At 41.2% G+C, this 23,537-nt stretch overlaps 1 protein-coding gene across 4 annotated transcripts in view; it reads left to right on the top strand.

Annotated features, from left to right (window-relative positions):
• Positions 1-23,537, top strand: part of CNTRL (centriolin) — a 77,490-nt gene that overhangs the window by 19,820 nt on the left and 34,133 nt on the right. For 3 of the 4 annotated variants that reach the window (XM_058672818.1, XM_058672819.1, XM_058672820.1), the window contains 8 exons: positions 2,857-2,976; positions 3,688-3,916; positions 5,114-5,223; positions 7,441-7,635; positions 12,252-12,405; positions 13,320-13,540; positions 16,719-16,895; positions 21,423-21,557. In XM_058672818.1, coding sequence (XP_058528801.1) covers positions 2,857-2,976; positions 3,688-3,916; positions 5,114-5,223; positions 7,441-7,635; positions 12,252-12,405; positions 13,320-13,540; positions 16,719-16,895; positions 21,423-21,557 — 1,341 coding nt within the window. Of the gene's footprint in view, positions 1-2,856; positions 2,977-3,687; positions 3,917-5,113; positions 5,224-7,440; positions 7,636-10,180; positions 10,426-12,251; positions 12,406-13,319; positions 13,541-16,718; positions 16,896-21,422; positions 21,558-23,537 lie in introns of those variants that run through there. The other variant, XM_058672821.1, reaches the window with a different exon arrangement.

Genomic DNA, 23,537 nt, shown 5'->3' with positions numbered 1-23,537 from the left:
ACTTGTATGATAGGAAAAAATGTCATTTTTGTATTTACTGGAGAGTTGAGAAGTGCTTATATATTTACTGATTATTTTGTATTCTTTAAATTGCCAATTTGCGTTCTTTTCCATATTCTATTATTCCAAGGGAATAAGTTTTTTAAAAAAAGAATTATAAGTCTTACTCTAATAGCCTATATTTAAAACCATTTTCCATTATCTTTTATACAATATCTGATAATTATATAGTCTACAGTTGTGTGATGTTTTCCAGTTTTGTAAAGCTAGCAATTGCTTGTACATTTAGGCCATTTATTCTATAAAATAGCATTGAAATAAGTCTTCTGGTGGTCATCTAAACCATAATAATCCCCCAATCCTCCACGAGCTGAATTTAGTCTCTGTCCTCTTACAAGTTATGTAGTTCCTGTACTTCTGTTTCACAGAGTTGAATTTAATGAGGTGATGAATGTTAAAATGATTTGAAATGAATCAAACTAAGGAGTGGGAGGTAGTAAAACTAATTCATGGAGTGACAGTGAAATGTGTCCATGTAAAATAATGCAAGTAGTGATAACTGTTTCTTCCAGTGGTAAGTTTTTAGTAAGGATCAGGTTTTATTTCTACAGTTAAACTCCAGAGTTGTTTAGTGACAGTATCTGTTTGCTTCTTTTTCCCTTTAGTGCTTGTCTTGGTTTCTGGCAGGCTTTGTGCTGGTTCTTTATTCTTCCTTAAAGGTAGCTCCTTCAGGGCTCAACTGCACACTGTGTTTTTCATGGTTTGCATGACAACTTGTATTGATCTGTTTGTTTATATTTTAAGTTTTGAAATTGCTTGCCTCTTTAGGAAATGTGTTTGTGTGTATATATTTTATTATCATTATTATTACACATAGGTGAGCAAATTTGAATGTGGGGCGGGGAGTGTTGCTATTGTTTTTCCTGTTGGCAAATGTATTTTTTATTTGCAGTCACCTCTTGATTATCTGCAGTCACTACGACAAGCAGCCTACTTTGTTGGGCCTTCAACAGATATTTACTGAGTACTTACTATAATATGTGCTAAGCCTGCAGCTACAAAAAGTCAGAAATACTTTGGAATGCACAGATTATTGTTTGCCTGAAAAGACCAGTCCATGCATCCTCCGTGTGTCTGGTTACAGTTTCCTTTTGTTTGACTTTACTTCCAGTGAGATTTGTGGGCGAACAAACCCAAGTTCAGTTCACATTATTTTTTGTGAGTGTTTTTCTTAGGAATTTGTGAATGCTCAAGGAAATAGCAAAGTGGGTAGTGTGCCTTACTCTCTGGAGCAGGACTGCAAAGGCAACGTGCTGCAATAGGTAGAGTGTCAGGAACTGAGCTCTACCTCTTTGACTACCAACTCTGCCTTTGGATAAGTTATTTAACTTCTCAGTGCCGCCTCTTAACATCTCACAGGATGCTGGTGCTGAGTTGGTGGGATAGCCCAGCACAAGGTCTGGTGCACAGTGAGTCCTCGATTCATTGCCTGTTACCCAAGCTGGCATTTCTTCACAGATAGCCAGGGGGTGACTGTAAACTAAATAATGCATGACTTTGAATTCCCAGGTCTTGTAAATTATTTGTGCTTTTTTATGTTTTACTCTCCTCAGCTCGCATTTTTATATTACTGAAATTTGACTGCATGTTTTTGTCTGACCACTACTTTCAGACACAAGCAAAGAAAACCCCAAATCACAAAAATCACCTTTGAAATGAACTTGAATGGTTGGCTTAGTAGAAACATCATCCCTTCTGGTGGTTCAGTGTCTAGCCTCTGCTTCTAATCTAACAAGTCAGTTCACCATCAGAGACTCCATTTCTGTATAAATCAGATAACTGTGTTGGATGATTTCTTGTGTTCTCCTAGCTCTAAATTTTTTAAGAATAAACAAAAAGTTACAGTAGAATTATTTTATTGAAAATTAGTGTTAGAGGCTGGTTATGTGGCACAGAAAGTTAAACTGCAGGTTGCAACACAAGTATTCCATATTGGAGTGCCAGTTGGCGTCCCAAGCAAGCTGCTTCTGAACCAGCTTCCTGCTAATGTTCATGGACGGGCATTGGAAGATGGCCCAAGTCCTTGGGCCCATGCCATCCAAATGGGAGACCAAAGTTAGCGTTCCTGGCTTCCGAATTTAGCCCAGACCTAGCTGTTGAGACCAGTGGGGATTGAATCAGCATATGGAAGATCTCCTTCTCTCTGACTCTCCCTCTCTCACCGAGCCTTTCCAAATGCATAAATAATTCTATTTAAAATTTTACTCTGACATATTTGGATCATTGATTTATTCACATTCCTTGCCACATATTACGAAGAATAGTATTCATAAAACTGAAATGCCATTAGACACAAAAACTACAATGTAACAGGAGAGCAATTAAAGCTATTCTCTTCCCACTCTTCCTTTTCATTCCTCTGTAACTAATGCCCAGGATTACTGCAGTGATTGGAGGCTATGATCACATTTAAGAGTAAGTTTCAGAGAGAATGCTAATTATTAAAAGCCAAAAAACAGATACTTAATATCCAGTTACTTCAAAATAATTGATTGTATTATTTTCATGTTCAGATAAACACTTAATGAAACACAGAGATAAAACCATTATATATAATGGTATATATGAAATACCATTATAAACTTCAAAGGTCTTTTATGTGATCTCTTATGAAATAATTATTTTTATTTCATGTTTAAACACCTTAGAACAATGATAAAATATTTTGAATGTGGTTTTTGCTGTGGAGTTTTAAAAAACTGAATTATTAGTTATGATGAGAACTGGATATATTCTTACATCTTTATGCTAATTTACTGATTCTGTGTGTTGTCTTACACTAAATTGGGCCTATAGCTAAAACAGAAGACCATGGAACTAACGCGAGCCTGTCAAAAGCAATATGAGCTTGAGCAGGAATTGGCCTTTTATAAAATCGATGCTAAATTTGAGCCACTAAATTACTATCCATCAGAGGTGAGTTATTTTTAATTTATTAGTAATCCAAGGTTAATGCTGAAAGGGGTGTGTGGGAGGGGAAGGGCAGGTGGTAGGGACCATTCAAAGGATTTTGTCAGTAACCAGTCCACTTTCTTGTGATGAGAACATCTGCAGAAGAAACTGTGTTCCATGAGTTATTCTTCTCAGTCCATTATAACAGTGTTGGCAAGAACCAGAAAGCCCCCAGAGGGTCTCACACAGCTACATCCATAACCAAAAGCAGCCGTGTGAACCTCAGGGTCCTCACTGAGGGGCATGGGTGATGAACTCCTCCAGGTGCTTCCGTGCTGAGGAGTAGTCCTCTCTCCAGTTTATTCAGTCATCACTGGATTTAGTCTTAGTTGACCATTTTGGGGACGATTGCCACATGTGCTTCTACAACTGGACAACTATTCCACTTCTGAGAGCCGATGACTCCAGATTGTGTTACTTAATTTTCTAAAAATCGATTATTATTAAAGTATACTTGACCAAGATTTAACTTACATTAGCTAAGAAACAAAAACTAAAGCATTCAGATTTTTAATTAGAGATCATGCAGTGCTGAAAGTCAAGCTTTCATCTTTGTGGTAGATAATATTTTAGCATCTAGGCATGCAATATTAACATAAATTTAGGCAATTCTTTAATATAATTCCTCTAGTAAGATGACTGCTTGGAATAATCATGGAGTATTATGTTTTTCAGTATGCCGAAATTGATAAAGCCCCAGATGAAAGCCCTTACATTGGCAAATCCAGGTACAAGAGAAACATGTTCGCCATGGAGAGTTACATTGTTCCTAACGCCCAGGCAGTGCAGATCAAGCTGGTGGAGCCACCTGAGGGAGGACAACCTGGAAATGAACCTGCTAATCCAAGAGTCTGTTCCCCACCGGGTGTACAGCTGGAAGACAAAGAAAAAAAAATAAGTACAGGTTAAAAATAATTCTTTAAAATCCTTGAAAAATATAAAAAGATTGAATATATAGGCCAGCTTTGCTTATGTCTGTTAGTTAAACATGCTGATGATACTGTATAGTTGTTACTTGAGAAGTCTAAACAGAAGTAGTGATTCATTGCAGATGATTCATTAATGATTCCAATTGATGGTTGAAAATGGGGCTTTTGACAGGAACTTGATGGCATTGTGTCCAGGATAGCTAAGAATGCATAAATCCCATCCTGCCATCAGACATTGAAACTATACATTCAAAGGCAAAGCTGGAATAATTGAAGCAAGTAAGGACATATTTCATTAGCTGTCATGCAGATGGCCAGAGCTTAAGGCAGTGCTTTGGAGGCGCTGGCTCTAGGCCCCCTGACTTCCTGACGGGCCCCACTCCTCTCTTCTGCAAGAGGGATCCTAGCACCTCTGTAAAGTCACTGGGAGGGAAATCAAGCTGAGGACACTGCGCAGATCATGTCGATGACAGACTCTGATTACATTTGTCCACTCAACTGCGTGGATGTAGAAGAAAGAGAAAGCAGAATTCACACCTTCCCACTAGGAATCCTGGGCCGTGGTCTGCCCTCAGCACTCATGTTAGCCACTAAGGGGTTACTGAAGGAAAGACATGGAGGGCCAGTAGAGGCTGCCCTGGTGAAGGGTAAGATAGCACTTACTTCTTTTCCACATATACTTTATGCAAGGCGCTGGAGGGGCAGGCGAGATAAACTGCTCTGTGTGCTGACTACCTGCAGAGAGGTTGCTCGGTAGTGACTCTCTTGATACAGACTCTCATATTAAAGCAGGGTTTTTTCTTTTTTTTTTTTTTTAATGCTCTGGAGTTAATTACAACTAGTGGTATGTAAAGTGCTTATTTTGCAATAAAATCCGTCTCACTAGAGTTTCACTAGTGTTGAGGGTATTGAGCAAGGCCTCTTTTTTGTTAAGACATAAACAGATAAAGAGACCAATTATAGATCTGTAACATATCATGAAACAGTTTATTCTAGAGATTCATAGAGATAAAAGCCATATAAGTAAGTATTTAAGAAAAAATTCTAAGATCTGTAATAATAGAATTTAATTGAGGGGGGAAGAGGCTACTGAAAAGAGAAATCTGGTAGAATTTCAGAATTTAAGGTGTTTCTTGTGTGTGTGAGTGTGAGCATGGTTTTTAAATTTGCAGCACAAACCCGACTGTCACAACTGCATGATGAAATAGAAAAGGCAGAGCAAAAAATTTTAAGAGCTACTGAAGAATTTAAACAACTGGAAGAAGCTATACAGCTAAAAAAAGTATGTAAAAGTAAAGCAACAATGCCAAGAGGAAATGAAAGAAATTATATGTGTTTTACGCTTTTTAGCCATAGAAAACCACTTTTATATCAGTGCTGCCTGACTAATTATGAATTGGTTAATTTCGGAGTCAAATATGGTTCTAGGATTCCCCCGTTACATTTTTTTCTTCCATTCATAATGATATCCTGTTAGCATTTTATAAAGTATATAGAAATAAAATACTTTGTATAAAAGAATGTGTTCTCTCTATTAAGGAAGTGATTATTTTGGCCAAGGAAGCGGCTTCCTAATATATTTTCTAAATTAGGAATCCCTCCCTTAAGATCAGAGGACCTAGATTAAGAGCCAAAGATATTTAAAGGTATTTCTGTGAATGGATAAGCACTGTCACAGATGAGAACCAAAAAAAAAAAAAAACATGGTATACATAAAGATGAAAAGTATATAACATGTTCAGAAATTACTGATGTGTACCCTGAAGACATAAGGAACCCAAAGCCATGATATAATCGTATAGGAAGAAAAGCTTTTAAAAATGAATTGGTTTAACGTTTTCCTTTTGTATGTAGTACACAAAAGTTAAATGTTAAAGTCAGTATTCATTCGTAACAGCTAGAACAAGAATGTGAAGCCAAAATTGTAGTTTTTTTTAAAAAGATACACCATGTTGTTACTTTTACATTGTATAGTAATTAGAAATTGGTGTTTATTGAGTGGTGAACAAAACAGATGGCGACCTGAGGTGGACACATGGTGATGTGCAGGAGCCAGAAAGCGAGAGGCGGGCTTTGAGAGAGGCCAAAGCCTTCAGATTAAAGATTTCCCTGTAGCCTGGATGTCCTGGAAGATGTGGGCATGAGTTTAAGGCTCATGGAAGGCCTCAGAGGCCGTTTTAAGTAGTTTTATTTTTATGTAATGGGACACCTTTGAAGGGTTTTAAGTAGTGTACTGACTGATGCTACGTGTCACTTGTGAGAGTGAAATTAGGGTAAGGGTGATGGGAGCCGATGGAGATGAATGTTTCTGTTGGGGAGGTTGGCGCGTCCCCAGTAAGGTGATGCTAACTTTAGGGAGGTTTCAGCAGAAAGACTGGTTAGGACTTCAGATGGATTGCAGGTGATGGGAATTATCAGGATGGTTTGTATTATTAAGTAGAATGGTTTATGGTAACACTAGCCAAATCTTTATATGGATAGATTGATAGATAGAAATACCTGTAATATACATGATTTTAGAATAAACTATGCTTATAAAATATACTTGGGAAAAATAAGTTAGTTTCTGTTCACGCTGTTGGATAAACTGTAAGCTTCAACCTGCTGCTTACTCCGTAAAATTAAAATCTCAATGACTGTTTTCTGTATTTTGCAATGCTCATAGTATGAGGTGATTTTACTATAACATGGTATTTTAAAAATTTTCCTGCTTATAAATGTATTGTGAGAGAATCACGTAATTGTCACCAGTATTTCATTTCTTTCTGGTCTTTTATCCACATTTCTTCATTTTATACATCTATGCAGACTTTTGAGAAATGGTTAGTATAAATGTCTATGCTGGGGCCAGCACTGTGAGGCAGAGTTAAGCTAGTGTGTGTGATGCTAACAACCTGCGCCACAGTGCTGTTTTGCTTCTGAGCCAGCTTTCTGCTCAGGTGTCACTAGTCAATTTCCTGGCCAATATCTTCACATATAAACTCATTAGGACACTGTAGTTAGTGAAAACTCGTTAGAGAAGCGTGATCAGTGAAATGATCTATAGAGTCAGGCAGAGTCTTGGTCCCACACCTTCTAGTATGACTTTGGGCTTATTTAACTGGCCGTGACTGTTCCCTGGTCTGTGAGACAGAGTAAATTACATGCTTTGCAGGTTAAAGCATGTAGCTTATGAACAGTGCCTGGCACCTAGGAAGGACAAGAATGAAGTAAGCTGTCATTAATGTGATATCATGATGATTATTAATATTTTACAAGTTGCCTATGCCAGAATGACTCCATTTGTATCTGCTGTTAAATCAAAGGTTTTTGTACATGTCTGCATGTAATCATCAAAACACAGATATGCATAGGGTTTCTAAGTAACTTCCACATTTTATTTATATTTGAAAAACTGATAGAACATAGAACCTTTGTAATTTGCAGAAGTTGTGTCTGTAAATCAGTGTTGCTATCTGGTTATTTTGTTACTGATGTGATGGGGTCTGGGGGTGCTTAGCTTTCAGAAGCAGAGAAAGACCTTCTTTTGAAGCAGTTGAGTAACAGAATACAGCTTCTAAATAAGTCACGCCAGGAAGCTATGGATCTAGAAATGCAGATGGAAAAGCAAAGGCAAGATATTGCTGAGAAGCAGGAGGAGATCAAGGGTCTGCAGACCGCCCTGGACAGGCTGGATCCCAAAGACCCAAAGCATGTAAGTGAGCTGAGGCATCGTGCCTTGTTCTGTATGGGGGAGGGGAGGCAGCAAGCATCTCATCGTGGCTGCAAGCAGAATTGTTTTTGAAGGTCCCTCAGTTTGGTGCACAAATTTAGGGAGTGTGTGTACAGTGTATGTGTATTATTATATGTGTGAATATGCATCTACACACAAATATGTACATATGTATGAAATTTGTGTGTAAAAGTAACCTGGACTTTGAATGCAGTAGCTTTCAGTAAATGATGGCCACATGGTTCACCTATTACTTTTGAAGTGGTTGAGTTTCATTGTATTGCAGAACAAGAGAAACCACCAAGAAACTTCTTAATCATTCTCCTTCCTTGCCTCCGCCTCCTTCTTTTTTTTTTTAAGATTTATTTTTATTTATTTGAAAGGCAGAGTTATAGAGAGAAAGGGAGAATGAGAGAGAGAGCACGCACACTTCCATCTTCTGGTTCTCTATCCAAATGGCCACAATCCCATTCCTGAGCCAGTTTGATGTCAGGGGTTTCATCAGGATCTCCCAGATAGGCTGAGGGGCCAACGCACTTGGCCATCCTCTGTTGCTTTCCCAGACACATTAGCTAGAGCCAGTTCACTCCCTAGATGGCCACAATGACCAGAGCTGAGCCATTCGAAGCCAGGAGCCTCTTCCAGGTCTCCCATGCAGGTTCAGGGTCCCAAGACTTTGTATGTATCCTCGACTGCTTTCCCAGGGCACAAGCAGGGAGCTGGATGGGAAGTGGAGCAGCTGGAACACAAAGCTTTGCCCATATGGGATAGTGGTGCTAGGAGGTGTAGTATTAGCTAGTTGAGCAGTTGTGCAGAACCCCTTTCTACTGATTTAATCCTTTATGAAAATATGCCACTAAGGCTATTTTTTCAGTCTCTTGAAGAATAAACTCTTTCTAAGATGCAGTCAGAATTGGTCAGGCCAAGATGAGAAAGAGGACCAGGCTCTTGGTTGTCTCTTCCTTGAGAAGTCTTTTCTAAGGGCTGTGTCTTAGCTCATATTTCTAAGATTAAAATACATTTCCTGCATATTTTACTTGGATATTTTGTACCTGTGTATCCACAGAAATCATAGCGCTGAATATAGTGGAGATAATGTACTATTGAGTGCTTTTAGTACTTGACAAGTAATTAATTATTCCTTTAAATATGTTAGTAAAGTATGTGGGCCAGCTAATTTTAATAAAAGTTAACCTGATCATCATAGAGCCCAAGGCTTAATATTAAAATTGAGGGTAGCCTGGCAGCTAAAGTCCTCGCCTTGCATGCGCCAGAATCCCATATGGGCTCCAGTTCTAATCCCAGTGGTCCTGCTTCTCATCTAGCTCCCTGCTTGTAGCCTGGGAAAGTAGTTGAAGACAGCCCAAAGCCTTGGGACGCTGCACCCACGTGGGAGACCCAGAAGAGGCTCCAAGCTCCTGGCTCCTGGCTTCAGATTGGTGCAGCTCCAAATGTTGTGGCCGCTTGGGGAGTGAATCACCAGATGGAATGATCTTCCTCTCTATCTCTCCTCTTCTCTGTGTATCTGACTTTTCAATAAAAATAAATAATGAATCTTTTAAAAGAATAAATAAAATTGAACCCCAAAGTAATCTTCATTAAAAAAATTTGTTACATGAAAAAGCAGATTTTACATAGTATGAATGCCATGTGGTTATTCATATCTGACTTTAATGAATTTAAACCCTGTTTTTTTTTAGAACCCTGTTTTAGAAGCAAAAAGGAAACTTAAATGTGTTTTCTGTGTTGAACCCCCCCCCCACTGGCACAGACTGATTCTGACTGCCTTGAAAAACTCAGACTCCATTCCTGCATCTCATTTAGCTCCTGTAGACTGCAAGTGTGAACTTTAGCAAAACAGAAGAATCTAGAAAGGGGTCCCTGTGTGTTTTTTGAGAAATGTAGATAGACTTTTAATTAATTTTATCGAATCAGGTGAAGTTTCTTCTTGAAATGCTGTTAGAATCTGAAAGTAAAGGTGTGACTGATGACTGCTGATGGGAAACAGGTGTGTTAAGTGCACCTGAGTAGCCTGCATTGCAATGCTGGATTTATTAAACGTCCATATGGTATTGGTGATGTGTTTTTTCCCCCTCATAAAGATTGAAGATGTGATTTAGAAAAAGTTGATTTGCTTAAACACGTTCTTTTAGGAAGATGACTAGCCCTTGTTCAAGAACTACAGTGATTTCACAAAGGAATGAAAAATCTAACTATGAGATGATTTAAAAAAAAAAATTTACCCCAGAACCAAGTCTAGTCAGGTTTTCAATGAATATAGCCATTTAACTAGGTTTGAAAGGGAGCATTCTTTTGAAAAATCAAACCCCAGTTCAGTTGTAAATTTGCACATTGCTGGAAGCACAGATGTCACAGAACCAAACCTAACAGAGACTGGTGCTGCACTTCCCTCTGGGGAGAAGCCCCAGGAAAGCTCAAGCAACTGCTCTCTGCGGGGAACTAGCCTGTAGCGACCTGTTACAGATTTGGGGCGTGATTGGCCCTCGAGCGCTTCCTGTGTTATGATTTAAAGCTCGGCGGGTGGGACCTGCCCGCCAAAGCTGCCGGTGATTGGGCGCGCTCGACTGCCACTCGCTCTCCGCCGGGAATGCAGTTTGAGACCCCGCGGAATTGCAGAGGCTCCGAGGCGCTTGCAAAATGTGGCTGTCAGAGAGGGAAGTACACACAACTTGAAGACAGCGTTAGGGAGCGTACCGCCCACAGTTGCTCCTTTCTCAGCGGCTCAGTTATCAGGACAAATCCTAAGTTAAGGTATGGTCGTTTTTTTCTGTCTCTGTACAAAGGACTTAAAAGGAGGAGGAGTCAGAGATGTAAGTTCCTGTTTTACAATAACTTGTAAGTTTCATGTTAGTGGAAATCGTCGAATACACTTTTGCGCCCATGTGTTCGGTGCATGCACATCGTTGAACTCTTTCTCCTCCATATTGTAGATTTCAGTGGATTTTTTACGACGAATTTTAAAGATATCGATGGATGAGTGCAGTCCTTTTTTTTTTCTTGAGCCATAAACCTCATACGTTTACAGCATGTAAGCTGTTATCTGAAGTTGCTTTCGGAACGATTTCAGTTGCATGTTTGGGAAGGGGAGGGAGAAGACGAATTTTGAAAATCCCGTTAAGTTTCACCAGTAGTAAATTAAAAGCTTTCTAATCAAGCTGCCACTCAAAATGAAGAGACTTCCTTGCTTGCATTAGGGGGAAGCAGACATCTCGAGTGGAGACATAGTCTTGGATAATCCAGTGGCTCTCCATTTGAGAGCCTTGATACTCATTGTTCAGATGCTGCTCATTTTCTCCTCAATCATGATGCAGTCCCTCTGGTGCAGGAGGGAGTCCTGGAGTCCCGAGCAGGCGAGAGGGCGGGAGCTGCTCCAGGAGGCACTTGTCTCCACGGGAACAGTTGCCTGGGCAGGTCTTTTGATGGATCTGAGATTCAATTCTCATGGGTCAGAGGAGGGGTTAGCTTAGATCTCTGAGGCATGCTTTCCTTGGCACACCTGGGTTATAAGTGGCTGTATAAGGGGGTGACTGTCAGGAGGTCTGAGGGTGTGGTGGCCTTTTTCCATCTGGAACCTGTGTAAGAGTGGGAGTGTACCTCCCTGGGACTCTGCATTTGGAGACCAGGTGAGCTGAATGGTGTTTGAGGTCCCTCTCAGTTTCCTTTTATATCAAATGTAAAAGCATGTAAAATCTAAAATTGAAAATGTCAATTCCAAGTATGTTTATTTATTTGTTTCCTGCTTTGCTTTTGAAAAAAATTTAACATTTTTCAGGTTAAAAAGACATTTATCTACTATAAGGTGTTTTTAAGAAACAGTTTTTTAAATATGTAAATATTCAAAATACAACAGATATAATATCAGCAGATATAATTCTTGCTAAAATATGGATGGTTTTGGAATATGCTATTTAGATTTTTTGTTTATCCAGATGTCAATATAATCAATTTTTTGGGAAAAGATTTAAGATATATTTTAATGCCGTGCAAATACTGAAATGACATATTACTTATTGGGTGTACCCTTATAAACATTACTTATCCACTGTGATCCTTCTTTTGATTTATTTGTTTTCACTGAAAAGGTGGATTTTAAAAATAAGATTTATTTATTTTTATTTTAAAGTCAAATTTACAGAGAGGAGAGACCGAGAAGAAAGGTCTTTGTCCATTGATTCACTCCCCAAGTGGCCGCAACGACCACAGCCAAGCTGATCCAAAGCCAGGAGCTTGTTCCAGGTCTCCCACATGGCTGCTTTCCCAGGTCACAAGCGGGGAGCTAGATGGGACGTGGAGCAGTGGGATTAGAACTGGCCCCACATGGATGCTGGTAGTTGCAGATGGAGGATTAGCCAATTGAGCCATCACCCCGGTCCAGAGATCTTAGTTTTTAATCTATAAAATGGAGACAATTCTTGCAAGTGCCCTGAGGCTAAGATGAAATGTTGTGGAAATACAGGGCCTGACACAAATATATATGCAGATTATTACGTTTTCTAGTCTTTCTTTTAAAATGTTGCGAAAGATTATTTTAGGAAGAGTTCAATGAACTTGAGATTTTATTGTTGCTTTCCGTTTAGTCCCATATGAGGGCTCAGAAAAGGGGTAAAGAACAACAATTTGACATTATGAACAAGCAGTACAAACAACTTGAAAGCCGCTTGGATGAGATACTTTCTAGAATTGCCAAGGAGACCGAAGAGATAAAGGACCTGGAACAACAGCTCACTGAAGGTGAGTTTTAACTACATTTGAGATAAATCAGTTTCAGTGTTAATATATAACGGTGAGGACTAGATGAGAGTAGTTAATACAGTTCAGCTGTTAGTACTACCATTTGGTAAGGAACTTCACGATTTCCAAAAGTGCTTAAAAAATCAAACACATTTATTTGAGGGTTGTTTTGTTTCCCTGATGCCTCATGAATCAGTTCATTCCATTCAAGTGAAAGTCAGTAGTTAACCATGACAAGCCGTGGCCTGTGCGTGTCTGCTATGGCATCCAGTCTTCCAGAACAGAGTCCATTGGCATCAGGGAGTTCTGCGTCTCGTTCTAACGAGGGTGTAGAAAGAAATTTAGGGTCTACTTTTGCAGTGCAGATTGAGTGGTGATATTCTGGGCCGTCATGGTGCGAGCCTGGGCTCAGTGTAAAAAGGCTGCAGTTGTGTTGCTGGTAGCAGCTTGGTCACTTTGAACAGGTTATTTCTGTCAGTTATTACCTGTTGGGGGACTAAATAATACTCATAAAATACCTGGCACATATGGGAATTGCATGTATAAATATTGTTTGAGGCTTTAGGTTACTTGATTGTGTTGTCAATCTTGGATTAATTTTGTATATTGAGTGGGTTTTTTATTTAGCAACAAGAAGTCGGTTTTGCTGAACATCCGAAATATTTATTTTCAATTATTTTAACATTTCATATCACAAACCAGGCATTTTATAAGCCCATCCCTCTAACTATATTACTGTTTATGTTGTATTTATTGCTTTATACTCCTGTACTGTGGATAATAGAAAATTATTAAAGTAAAATAGAAAATTATAAAAGTAAGCTAAGATAGTAGATAATTAAAAGCTTAATGGTCTGCTAGCACATAGCCAAGGCGGTACTTCCACATTCTTACCCTTTTCCTGTTGTGTGTAGGCCAAATAGCAGCTAATGAAGCCCTGAAGAAGGACTTGGAAGGTGTCATCAGTGGGTTGCAGGAATACCTGGGGGCTGTCAAAGGCCAGGCGACTCAGGCCCAGAGGGAGTGCAAGAAACTGCAGGATGAAAAAGAGGCTCTGATGCAGAGGCTGACTCAAGTCGAGCAAGAGAGGGACCAACTGGAAACTGTTGCCATGGATGCAGAAAACATGAGGAAGGTACATTACTCTTGTCGGGCCTGCTCGCCTGAGCTACAGCTGGAGAAGGTTGCCCTAATTCAGACCGTTAAAGGGATCAGCTGTGGGGGACAAGGAGTATTAGCAGCTGTTTGACCTTTTTTGTCTTTTAGAAGTTAGGATTTCTTTTTCTTTTACTATGATGCATGGGGATCATTTTTCCTTAACTAAGAAAAGGGAGATTTTTTTGCTTAGTCTCTATTGCTGAAAGGTTATTGTTGTCAAATAACTCTAAAGAATATGAAGTTATGAGTGCTGCATTCAACGCTAATATTGTTTGTGCAGCAAAATTAAGCACAGTATATCTCAGTATGTTTTTTCTTATTCCTGTTATTGCTTGATAATCTTATGTTATTTTACAGCTAATAAGATAGTGTTGTAAAGTATGCCTTTCTGTGCCTGATTTGAGAATTTCACTTGCCCAGTTTTAGTTGTTTGACAAACTTTATCATACATGTGAAGCATAGGTTCTAACCTCACATTAAGCATGGCTAACTCTAGAAATGTAAATTAATATGTTTGAATAGGAGGAAATTTCTCAAGCATATAAAAAGTATCAAAAATACGCTTGTGGGATGTGGTTAGGATGGTCCTCAGAACAACTGTGTCTGGTGTCAGATGGCCTCGGTTGGAGTCCCAGCTCCACTTCCAATTCCAGCTTCCTGTTGGTGCACACCTTGCGAGGCATCAGTGGCTCAAGTGCGTAAGTCTCAGCAGCCTGCGTTGGAGACCCATAGAGTGTTCTGGCTGCAGGTTTCAGCCTGGCCAACCCCTGGCTATTGTGGCATTGAGGAGGGGAATCAGTGGGTGAAAGAGAAAGATCTTTCCCTCTTTTAAAAAAAAAGAAATATTTTTAAGAATACATATTTGACATCGTGTTACAACTCCAGCTTAAGAAATGAAGCCCTGCTAATGCGTGGCCCCTTGCAGAGATGCCAGAATTCTGGATGTGCCGCTTCTGTCAGTGCTTGTGTAATTGTCAGTAAGCAGCCTGTGGTATCATCTTCCATGATTTTAAAGACTTTTTTATGTAAGATATCACAGTATACATATTCTTTGGCAGCTTCCTTTATTCCCTCACATTTTCTGTAGCTTTACTTAATTTTATTGATGTATAACATCCTATTTTATGTATATACCACACGTTGATCACTTATTCAGTTTTCTTTTGGGTGTTTAAGTGGTGCCCAGGCTTTGCTAAGCCTGGCATTCTCGTACACCCCATAAATATGAGGACTTAGGGTCAGAGTTCACGTGTGAGTCAGAGGATGCGTTCTAATTAACTTCACTATATGTTCAATTAACATCCCTAGGGATACTAATGGTCTGTATTTCCCCCAGTAATGTAAACACTACCATTCTACCACAACCTCACCAAAAGCTTAGTGTTGGCCAACCTTTTTTATAAAGCTTTTATTTTCAAATAATTTCAAACTTGAGAGTTGCAAGAATATTGTGGGTAACCATATTTACTGTTGGAGTTGACGGTTAATATTTTGCCACATTTGCTTTATCTCCCCGAAATTACAGTTTTGTTATGATTTTGTATGCATTGAGTGACTTTTTTCCTGAGTTAGCAAAGAAGTAATTGTGGATACTCCTGCTCCTGTGCCCTCAATATTGAGCTATGTGTTACCTAAGAGCAAGAATATTTTCTAACGTCAACACAGAAAAATTATTAATCTCAGGAAATTAATGCTTCATCATACTTTGTGTTTGCCAATCTGTCGAGTTTTAAGTGAAATCTTTTCTCTCATCTTTCTGGTATGAATAAGAAAGTTGAAAGAATAGTTGATTAAATATCTGTGAGCTCTTACATTTAATAAATGTTGTGTTGTATTCATGTTCTCTCTCTTTATAGACACATATCTATTTTCCATTCCACATTAGAAAGTTAGACACAAAATAGCATCCTTTCCACACACTGACGTTTTCCTACATGGCTGCAGGAGTGTTACTGCATCCAGGACAATTCCCTGTAATTCCCTGGTGTCATCTACTCTCCAGCCCGTGTCCGAGGATGATGTAATTTTATAAATCTGTAGATTTTCTCACTTTCTGGATTTGCCTGATTTATTTAGTTTGCTCCTCTGTATTCTCTAAAAGAGTTTCTTATTTGTAACTAAATTTTCTCCTAGTTAATGGAGAGAGGCTGAGCACCTTTCATTTACCAGTCAGATTTTTCTTCAGCAAATTTAGTGATTTTTTTTTTTGCCCATTTTTCTGTTAGATCATCTCTCTTACTGATTCTGGGGATTTTTTCTGTGTTCTGGATGTGAGTTCTTTGTTGGTTATGTGTGGTGTCTGCATTCCAGATAAGCAGCCCGGATGGTTCAGATAACAGTCTCCAGACCACACGTTGAGAAGCTTCTCTGTAGAAGTTCTTGTTGCAGGACCCACTTCTTTAATCTCAGAGAGTTTGAATTCATTCTTTTAAGATCCCAGATAAATGGATGAAAGCTTTAATGTGTAATCATAAAAAGCGGAATGGACCAAAAGGGATTGAAACTGTGGTATGCTGATTGAATGTGCTGAGAGTCTTGTTGGTGCTATTTTGAGTTGCTTTATCATCTGTGATGTTAGACAGCTCCAGTCCAATGGCGTTCCATAGCTAGGGAACATACTGTGTGTGGCTGAATGGGAAGACTGGGTTTGCTGTCAGGCATCTGGATTCATGACCCCTTAACTACTCAGGCGTGCACAACTTACTTAAATGCTTGTTCTTGAGTTTCTTGTAAAACTCATTCTTCAGTTTCTCATTTGTAAAACTCTGAAAGTAACACAGTAATTACAGACACAATGATATGATGCGTGTGAAACCATCTAGTTCAACATCTGAAGGAAAAATAGGTGTGGAATTTTATCCTTCTCTGTTTTTCCTTCCTACCTTGCTTCTTAAGTTTTCAGACTCTTGGAGTATTATCATAACTGGTTGGGAGAGCCATATGTTGTGGCTTACTTACTTTTCTGATTGCATGTAGTCAGGATTCTGTGTGCCAGCTCGGCTGTGCACAGCCTGAGGCTCCATCATACTACGTTTGGAACTGTTCTGTGCCAGGCAGCAGTGGCTGCATACAGCGCTCGCGTTACTTGTAATGATTTCCAAATGCTCAGGCAGGATGGTGAGGGCTCCGTGGCTAACCATGCTGGATCTTTGCAGGAGCTTGCGGAGCTAGAAAGTGCCCTGCAGGAACAGCATGAGGTGAATGCCTCCTTGCAACAGACCCAAGGAGACCTCAGCGCCTACGAAGTGGAACTGGAGGCTCAGCTGAAAATCCGGGATGCTGAAGCCAGCCGGCTCAGAGATGAGCTAGAGGAGCTCACACGGCTTACCCAGGTGAGTAGGAACTCAGCAGCCTGGACCAAAGGTACCATCCTGCCTTGATTTACATCTTACCATGAGATGAACACTTCTTAATGTAATGCACACAGAGTGAATGGAGTGAGGCACTCCAAGTTCAAATACTACCTGTGTGCACTGGGCAAAGGACCTCGTGACTTTGAGGCTCCTACCTTTTCTTCCTATGTAGAATGCTTTAAGTGAAAGCAGTAAGATAATGACCTCAAAGGCACCTGGCTGTTGGTATTCAATAAATTCTAATTTTTCTTTCTCAATAAATAGCTTAAAGAGATCTTTCTTCATTTGATGTTGAATTTTAGTTTGCTGGAGTCAGCATGGTGGCATAGCAGCTTGAGCTGCCACTTGGAACGCTAGAATACTGTATCTTGAGTAGTGGTTCCAGTCCCAGCTGTTACACTTCCATTCTTACTCTCTGCTAATGTGCCTGGGTAGGCATCATTGATGGCCTTAGTACTGGGCACTGGCACTCATAGGGGAGACCCAGATGGAGTTCCAGGTTCCTGGCTTGAGCCTAGAGCAGCCCCAGCTGTTAGAGCCATTTGATGAGTGAACCAATGAAGAGAAGATCTCCTTCTCTGTGTGTGTGTGTCCCTTTCTGTCTGTCTCTGTCATTCTGCCTTTCAAATAAATAAATCTGAAAAAAAATAATTTTAGTTTGTTTCCTGTTATGATTGCTTAAAAAGAACCAGTAGTGTATACATGCAAATTAGAGGAGACAGTATTCACCCAATAAATTCTTACTGCTGGTTGGCCGTGAGGCACAGGGCTGTGGATGCTTAGGGAATAGCACTGATGTGATCATTGATGCCATGTAGTGTCATGGCAATGTTCTAGGGGTGAAAGGAATGTGAGAGAAAGAAAAGGACAGTGTTGCATGGTGGAGAATGGGATGGCCAGGGAAGCCCAGCCTGCGTCAGTGACATTCCAGCTGCAGCTTGAGGGATGGGTAGGCTCTGGCCATGCAGAGGGGGGAGGAGGCAACAGGGCCTGGCAAGGGGTGCGGGTTACAGCCAAAGAAGCAAGTGGTAAGTGAGAGAGAGAGAAAGCAAGAGTAAGAGCAGCAGCAGCAAGATGAGAAATATAGGTGGAAAGGCAGGCACAGGTCAGTTGTATTATATTCTGTATCAGAATAAAAATGCAGTTGTGTCAGAATGTTATCTGCACGGGCTGCATGTGCTTCGGGGAAGTCCACTCTGCGCTTTGCCTTGTGCCCGCTCAAGTCTGCACGCAGCGCTGTCCCTTGGGTGTCCCACCGCCTGGCCCAGGGCATCCGTCCACGCACATGGTAATCCCTGTTAGACCGTCCCTCCCCTCCTCCACCTGCTTAGAATCCCGGCTCAGTGAATGCCTAGGCTTCTGCTGCTTGTCTGTCTCTCTCAGTGCCTGGCACAGGAGGAGGAGAGTTAGTAGGCACATCCTGGATGGATATGTAATAAAGGAACATTGTTGCCATCCAGGAATGCATGTCAGACAGCATTCATAGGACTTTAAAAGGAAAGTAAAAAATGGATCTGGTTTATTGTAGTAATTCTGTTGTGTTCCTTTACTTATCAGTTATCAATTACTTGCCAGTTACTAGGCCTGTATTTCTCAAGAATATCCTGTGCATGGGCCTGGTGCAATAGCGTAGTGGCTAAAGTCCTTGCCTTGAACGCGCTGGAATCCCATATGGGTGCAGGTTCTAATCCCGGAGGCCGTGCTTCCCGTCCAGCTCCCTGCCTGTGGCCTGGGAGAGCAGTTGAGGACGGCCCAATGCTTTGGGACCCTGCACCCGCATGGGAGACCTGGAAGAGGCCCCTGGCTTCGGATTGGCTAGGCTCCAGCCATTGTGGTCGCTTGGGGAATGAACTATTGTACGGAAGAGCTTGCTCTCTGTCTCTCCTCTCTATCTGCCTTTCCAAGAAAAATAAATAAATATTTTAAAAAAAAAGAATATCAGGTTTTATAAACTATAGTTGACAAAATCAATTCTTAAAAAAAAAACGAACAAAAAACAGGTGGTTTAGGGAAAAGAGTTAAGATAATAATATATACATACTTTTAAGTAACAGTGAGTAAAATCTCTAGATGGTATCTCCTTTCAACTAAATTCACGCATTTGAGGCGCGTATATCATTCTTTGTAATTGTATTCTTTCATTTTTCTGTCATAGTTTTGACTGAAAAAAAAAATAAATTTGACCAAAAAAAAAAAGAACATAAGCTTTTTTTTAAAAAAAAAAGATTTATTCATTTTATTACAGCCAGATATACACAGAGAAGGAGAGACAGAGAGGAAGATCTTCCATCCGATGTTTCACTCCCCAAGTGAGCCGCAACGGGCCGGTGCGCGCCGATCCGATGCCGGGAACCAGGAACCTCTTCCAGGTCTCCCACGTGGGTGCAGGGTCCCAAAGCTTTGGGCCGTCCTCAACTGCTTTCCCAAGCCACAAGCAGGGAGCTGGATGGGAAGTGGAGCAGCCGGGATTAGAACCGGCGCCCATATGGGATCCTGGGGCATTCAAGGCGAGGACTTTAGCCGCTAGGCCACGGCGCCGGGCCCAGAACGTAAGCTTTTTTAACAGCCTAGCCTTTTCATTGATTGACTTGCCCCACCCCAAGGACACCTGGGAGCAGTTTTCAAACCTCAAATTGAGATATTGTGTAAAATCTGGTCTACAAATCTAAAGATTTCTGATGGATAGGCCTGGTGGCCTAGAGGCTAAAGTCCTCGCCTTGAACTCCCCGGGATCCCGTCCAGCTCCCTGCTTGTGGCCTGGGAAAGCAGTTGAGGACTGCCCAATGCTTTGGGATCCTGCACCCGCGTGGGAGACCTGGACGAAGTTCCTGGCTCCTGGCTCCGGATTGGCACAGCACCGGCCGTTGCGGTCACTTGGGGAGTGAATCATCGGACGGAAGATCTTCCTCTCCTCCTTTGTGTATATCTGTGTATATCTTTGTAATAAAAATAAATAAATCTTAAAAATAATTTCTGATGGATAAACATCAGTTACATCATATCACCTGTGAAGCACGTTAAATGCAGATTTTGGGGCCCTGCCCAGCAGCTTCTGACCCATGAAGTCTGACATGGAGTCTAGGCACCTGCATTTTTAACAGGCACACCAACTTTAATACAGGCGTATTTGGAACACAGTTTGAGAAATACTAGCCTGGGCCCGGCGGCGTAGTGGCCTAGCGGCTAAAGTCCTCACCTTGAAAGCCCCGGGATCCCATATGGGCGCCGGTTCTAATCCCGGCAGCTCCACTTCCCATCCAGCTCCCTGCTTGTGGCCTGGGAAAGCAGGAGAGGACGGCCCGGGGCCTTGGGACCCTGCACCCGTGTGGGAGACCTGGAGGAGGTTCCTGGTTCCCGGCTTCGGATCGACGCGAACCGGCCTGTTGCGGCTCACTTGGGGAGTGAATCATCGGACGGAAGATCTTCCTCTCTCTCTGTCTCTCCTCCTCTCTGTATATCCGGCTTTCCAATAATAATAAAAAAAAAATCAAAAAAAAAAAAAAAAAGAGAAATACTAGCCTAAGTGAAGGCAGAAAAACAGTTGTTTTAAAAGTAGATGCTTGGGGTGCGGCGTGGTAGCCTAGTGGCTAAAGTCCTCCCCTTGAACGCGCCAGGATCCCATTTGGACACTGGTTCTAATCCCGGCAGCCCTGCTTCCCATCCAGCTCCCTGCTTGTGGCCTGGGAAAGCAGTCGAGGACGGCCCAAAGCCTTGGGATTCTACACCCGCGTGTGGGAGACCTGGAGGAGGTTCCTGGCTCCTGGCTTTGGATTGGCGCAGCACCGGCCGTTGTGCTCACCTGGGGAGTGAATCATTGGACCAAAGATTTTCCTTTCTGTCTTTCCTCCTCTCTGTATATCTGACTTTGCAATGAAAACAAAATAAATCTAAAAGAAAAAAAGAAACAAGCAAACACACACACACAAAAGTAGATGTTTGTCAGGTGGGGGTGGGGCACGTCAAGCTACCCCTTAGTGTGTCCCACATCCCATCACAGAGTGCCTGAGACTTGCTCCTATCTTCTGATATACCTGGGATGCAGCCGATGATGGCCCAAGTATTCAGGTCCCTACCACTCACAGGGAGACACCCAGATGTTTCCTGGTTTTGGCCTGACCCAGTCATGCCTGTTGTGGGTATATGGGGAGTGAATGAGTGGATAGAGTCTCTCATTCTCTTTTCTCTGTCTCTCTGCAACTCTGCCTTAGAAAAACTACATTAAAAATGAGTGAATATATATATATATATATGTAAAAGCGATGTATGCTTGGGCCCACCCTTCAAGATGCTGGTATTTCATCTTGTGCATCTTGGCTGGGCTGATTCTGATGTTTACTCTTAAGGATGTCTGGCTTAAAGTGTATATTAAAGGGTTGCCTTAAATTTTTAAATTTGTAAGTACAACGTGAAACTGGTGGGATTATATATGTATGGATGGATTTACGCCTTTTTAAATCATCAATTGTTGCTATTTATACTTCCTATCATTGCTTCATGTGGTGACAGTTGGAACAGTCAGCCCTTCAGGCGGAACTTGAGAAGGAAAAACAAGCCCTCCAGGATGCTCTCTGCACGGTCCAGTTCTCAAAGGAGAAGGAGCAGGAGAACAGTGAGCTCCGCGCCAAGCTCCAGCAGCTCCAGGTTTGTTTTTACAGAATACATCCCTGCGTGGGACGACCAAAGGTGCTCTCTGTAGTCATCACTTAAGCTGCTCCAGAACATTGTAAGTTGCTTTAATTATCTGAAGGGAGGAAAAAAGCATTCAGGTTAGGCCAGTGCTGGAGCTCTGGTGCCCTGGCCGTGGTCTAAGGTTAGTGTGTGGCCGTCTTTTGTGTCATGAGGGTGCAGAGAGGAACACAGTGTCAGTACTGAACAGTCTGCTCTGTAAACTTTTGGGCAGAAGCCAAAGCCTGCATTTTTCCTACAAGCAGATTTGTTACTAGGCTAGAATAAGCCATCAGTCGGCATAGTCTTCTTCCACTGAAGTGTCTTTGGAGTTTGCCAGGATTTTCACAATCCCTCTCTCAGAAAGGATTCTATTAAAAATGCAGTTGATTTGTATTTGTGGTATGAATGACAATCTTTCTCATAACAATCTGCCTAACAGATTGGGCGAAGCAGGTAGATAGGATTTTCCAGATAATTAAACTGTCTCAAAGAGGACAGATGTCTGAACAAGCAAGCCCCTGGATCAACACTCGGCTTGCCGGGTCTGCCAGGGCAGGGGCCCCTTGGCTCGCTGGGCTAGCAGCTGATGTCACCAGAAGAAAAAGAGCCAGATTTAGGGGACTCAGGGGAGGCGTCCCAGAAACCACACGAGTGGATTTGTGACACTCCGATTTTTTCTTCTTCCAATTCCTCAAACTTTTTTTTTTCCTCAAAGTTGAAGTGTAGTAATGAATTTGTTACTGCTGTTAGTTCAGTTCAACTTCCAAGCCAAGTATCATAAAGATTTCTGCATCTGCCATTCTTGGGTGAGTTGTACACGTGTTTTGGGTCTCCACTAGGTTACTTTTTTCTTTTTATAATTGAAATTTTCAAATGATCACAAAAGAGACAGTAGCCGCAGAATCTTTTATTCAGCCATCACCCAGGCGAAACAGTCGACAGCATTTATTGTTTTATTTAATCCACCTTTTTTGCTGAAATATTTTAAAATTTTACACACTTCTAGTTCATCCATTAATATGTCAGTATATATCTCTTACCAGGCAAGAATTGAATAAGGTCTTCAGGGACTTTCTCCTCCAAGGCAGAGGCTGAACTCAGCTTTCTGGATACAGCCCGTTCTGTAGGCCTACTGTTGTCAGAACTGGGTCCTTTGTTACTTGGCCTGCTGACCTCCTGGTTTGTGTAACTGAAACCCACTCTACATTTTTTTTTTCTCAGAAATCATTTAGTGGCAATGAATCCAAACCTACTTACATTGCCCAAGAAAGAAAACAGTTTACCAGGAACCAGAGCCATTCTCTCCTCTTTCCTTAGACAATATGTTTGGTTCAGTATGGGGCCCAGCCCTAAACTGACATCTTTTCAGGTCAGCACTTGTAAGACTTGCTGTGATGAAGTTAGCTCCAGTTATGGGGAGGGTGACAACCCATTTTTTGTCTGGCTAGTGGATTGGATGCTCTTGGGTCAGATGGCCTGTATCCAGGATTAGGTATTATGGTAAAACCCCTTATCCACAGGGATATGTTTCAGGATGTTTTGTGGAGCCTGGAACACAAATAGTACTTGAATTCCTTATAAATCATTTTTTCTTATGCACACATAGCTACAATATGGTTTAATTTATGACTTAGGTCCAATAAGAGGTTACAAACAGCAACAATGATATGCTATAATAAGCTATTTAAAACTTTTGTTTATTTCTGGAATTTTCCATTTAATATTTTCAGACTAGAGTTAATCACAGGTCCCTGAAACCATGGAGTCACAGATAAAAGGGGGAAATGAATGTAGTGTGGACAGCTGCTTTAGGGCAATGAGCAGGGCCAGCTAATTGACAAGAGGACTCCAAATGGAATAGGCAAAGCAAGTTAATTCTAAATTCTATTTTAGTTAACACCGAGTTCGATAGGTTAATCACTCAGTAGAATGTAAGCGTTCAGGAGAATACGG

The sequence above is a fragment of the Ochotona princeps genome, chromosome 14, assembly GCF_030435755.1.
Source record: "Ochotona princeps isolate mOchPri1 chromosome 14, mOchPri1.hap1, whole genome shotgun sequence".
NCBI classification, from domain to species: Eukaryota; Metazoa; Chordata; class Mammalia; order Lagomorpha; family Ochotonidae; genus Ochotona; species Ochotona princeps.
Note: the sequence above shows the minus strand (reverse complement) of the source record. Positions and strands in the feature narration are given on the sequence as shown.